Source organism: Pundamilia nyererei, unplaced genomic scaffold (assembly GCF_000239375.1).
Source record: "Pundamilia nyererei isolate P.nyererei 1_Seehausen unplaced genomic scaffold, PunNye1.0 scaffold00238, whole genome shotgun sequence".
In the NCBI taxonomy this organism is placed as follows: Eukaryota; Metazoa; Chordata; class Actinopteri; order Cichliformes; family Cichlidae; genus Pundamilia; species Pundamilia nyererei.
Genome location: NW_005187639.1, coordinates 70,714 through 74,078, shown reverse-complemented (window position 1 = coordinate 74,078; position 3,365 = coordinate 70,714). Strand labels below are relative to the sequence as shown.

The 3,365-nt window shown below is 47.0% G+C and overlaps 1 protein-coding gene across 2 annotated transcripts in view; it reads right to left on the bottom strand.

Moving 5' to 3' along the window:
• adam9a (ADAM metallopeptidase domain 9a) overlaps positions 1-3,365 on the bottom strand; it is a 14,416-nt gene that overhangs the window by 9,515 nt on the left and 1,536 nt on the right. For both annotated transcript variants that reach the window (XM_005749151.2, XM_005749152.2), the window contains exons 3-6: positions 2,773-2,849; positions 2,325-2,523; positions 2,061-2,126; positions 1,915-1,986 (exon numbers count right to left, since the gene is read on the bottom strand). In XM_005749151.2, the coding sequence (XP_005749208.2) occupies positions 1,915-1,986; positions 2,061-2,126; positions 2,325-2,523; positions 2,773-2,849 (414 nt within the window). The remainder of the gene's footprint in view (positions 1-1,914; positions 1,987-2,060; positions 2,127-2,324; positions 2,524-2,772; positions 2,850-3,365) is intronic.

Genomic DNA, 3,365 nt, shown 5'->3' with positions numbered 1-3,365 from the left:
CACACACACACACACCTCTTATTTATGCTTTTATTCATTTTAACCCTTTAGCGTTCCGGTCAACCTTTGGTAGAGCACATTTTCAGGCCCTAACTGAGGCTTTCACTGACATTGACCTGCCTTGTTGAGTCTTTTCTACCAATTGGCTTTTCATCTGTAATGCCAAAAAAAGCCACCAGAAGGTGCTGTGAGTGGAAACTGTGGGCTCTTCTTAAACCTCTCCCAAACAGGAAGTCAGAAACAAAAAACCGTCCAACATATTTTGAGTGTTTTTGATCAAACTAAGGCAGGAAGATATAACTTTTTGATATATGACAGTGTTGATAAATCACATTAAGAATATGCTGAAAGAATTTCCTCAGTAAGTCAGTTTTGTAACTTTCTGAGTTAATATTAGTAAATATTGTAAAAATCAAGAATATCACAACTGATTAGCTTTTAACCAAATTACCGTAGCTGATAAATTAATATTAGTAAGTTTTCAAAATTATAATTTGTGCTATATGGACGCTAAACAATTATATGGCTAAAAGTCACATGGTCCTGTGGCATGACACTCATGATGCCATCCACCTTCAACCACAGCGTGTCTGAGGTCATGGTTTCATATGGAGCCACAAGAGCTGGCACTCCTCACCAGTATATTTCCAACAAACCAGATGAGTGGGGCTTTAAATTGTTCATCTGGCATCATCCACGACTTGCTGCTGTGTGAGGAGGATCTACATTCTTCAATGCTCCCCTGAGTGAAAGCAACAGAAGCTCCCTCTAAGGGGCCAAAGCGGTAAACAACACTTTGCAAACCTATCAAAGAACCTCGGTTCTTCACAAGTTTCTGCTTGGTCCAGAACTTGCACACCTCCTCTGGTGTCAGGTGCATTGGTACTGTATGACCAAACTGATGGCAGACAAAGACCTGATGAAGAGCGGCCATGCAGCCTGTGATTACAGGTCTGATGAAGGTCTGATTGCAATGAAATGATTTGACAACAAATGTGTCAACCTCCTAAACAAGGCCTGTGGGTTCGTGCTTCTTTCATCGGTCAAACGGTGGAGCAAAGAGTCCAACGCAAAGATCACCATCCCTGTGTATAATTAGCATTTGGGAGGAATTAAACTTTCTGATATGCTATTACACCTGTATAAGACAAGTTATAAGTTACAAGTTAAGGAGATGGCATATCCCACTGTTCGGATACATCCTTGACTTGAATACCTGGTCTACAAGAGGGACTGTGCCCTGCTGGACCACAAACCGATGGCTCTCAAAAGGTTTCCGCCTGGCTGTGTCTGAACCAAGTTAACAAGCCAGCATGTAGAGCTGGTCAACCCTGATCCAGCTCTGCAAGACCAAAGCTACACCCTAAGACCCCAACGACCAAAACCACAAGCAGATGTGCTGATTGGCACTGTTTTTATTTTGCACAGTAGCATTCAGTCAGAAGTGGCCTGGATGCAGCACATGTATTTTGTTGTTTGATGTAATGCTTTCCTTTGATGGAATGAAAACAGCAATGTTCACTGAATGCTACCACCCAATGCCCTGGATAGTTTCCATTAATATAATCAGAATTTGGCCCTTTGATTTTTTTCAGCTGTATTATCTAATGTACTTGTGTTTGCATGACATTTCATACTCTTATCATTAAGTGGCATCTCAACCGTTTGGTAGAGATCAATATTTTAAAAACTAAACTACTGATTGTGGTCATTACTCCCCAAATCAATAAGAAATGCAAACAAAAAAATGTGCATTGCTTTTTCCTTGGTGAGGACATCAAAGGGTTTTAGGACATTTGTTAATTTATTCCTACTTTTAACCACACAAGAGCAAACGGGCTGAAAGGAAAGTCACTTCCTGTTGCCGTGTGACACAAAGCTAACTCAGCCGTGGAGGAAACATGTGACACTCACGCTGTCCACGAGGTTGGCGAGCAGAACCATCTCCTCCCTCACTGCCGTCGCGTTCCTGCTCATGAAGTTAAACTGGGGAGAGAGAAACACACGGTTACACGCCGCCCGCTGCAGCAGTCCACCTCCACCCGGTGTCGTGCTCTCACCCTCTCGTTGTCGACCACCAGCAGCAGCTCCACGTAGTGCGTCTTGTGGAGGACGGCTCTCCTCACCTGGAACAGAAACACGGTTACTCTCTGAGAGCGCACGGCGGCGCTCACGCTGCTGGAGCGCCATCATCGCTGCTCGAGACGTCAATGTAAAGTCAACATAAACTGTAAAGGAATGATGGCATGACTCCAGAGCTGGAACAGGTCAAAGTTCAGGGTACAGGAAGTCAGCGTGCGCCGTGTGCGTGAGGGAAAACGCACCCGTCTGTGCTGCCCGTGAGGGATCTCCTCCCAGCTGGCCTGAGCACGCTCTGTAGAGTTGGGGCCGTGCTCGTAGTGCGGCGTTTGGCACCCTCGCGGCTGTGATGTCACATCCTGCAGGCGATACACCAGGTGCTGGTCGGTGGAGGAGTCTAGCGGCTCAATCCCATAGCTGCCATCACTGAGGTGCATCACTCCTCTGAAAACACACACACACGCACAGACACACACACACAGACACACACACACAGACACGCACAGACACGCACACACACACACTGAGTGTCAGACTTGTTGTGCTGCAGTAAATGACGTGTTCGTTAAATCCTCTCACAGCGACCTCGCTCACTAAAAGTACTTTCTGATACTGAACAAACGCGGCGACTGTTTCAGACTCGCCTCAATCCTCGCCATGTTTGATGGACCCGTGTGTGCGTGTGTGTATTACCTGAGGCCGTTGCAGATGCTCATGGCGACGGATGAGCCCTCCACGCCCTGGACGAAGCCGCGATAGTGACAGTGGTCCTGAAACACAGACAGCTGACTGCAGCACCCACACACACCAGTGGGGGGCGCCACCACGCCTCCTATCCACACACACTGCTGTGACTGAATCACATGTTCATAACTAGACGGAGTTTCAGTGACATCACTGCCGCGATTCTTGCTGTATCAGTCCCACTGGAGCTCACACACTTCCTGTCTGTGTGTGTCTGTGTTCCTGTCTAGCTATCTTTGTGAGGACCAAAATCTGCATTCTACTATACTTGTGAGGACACACACACGCACACACACACACGCACACACGCACACACACACACACGCACTCACCGGTCTCACAAGTTTGAAGCCTTTTTGAGGCTCCAAATGTGGTTTTAGTGTCAGGGTTACCGTTAGGCTGTGGTCAGGTTTAGGGCCAGGCGTTCATCTGTAATGGTTAGCGAAAGCATTATGTCAATGAAGGTCCTCACTGGGATAGCTGAACGGGCTTGTGTGTGTGTGTGTGTGTGTGTGTGTGTGTGTGTGTGTGTGTGTGTGTGT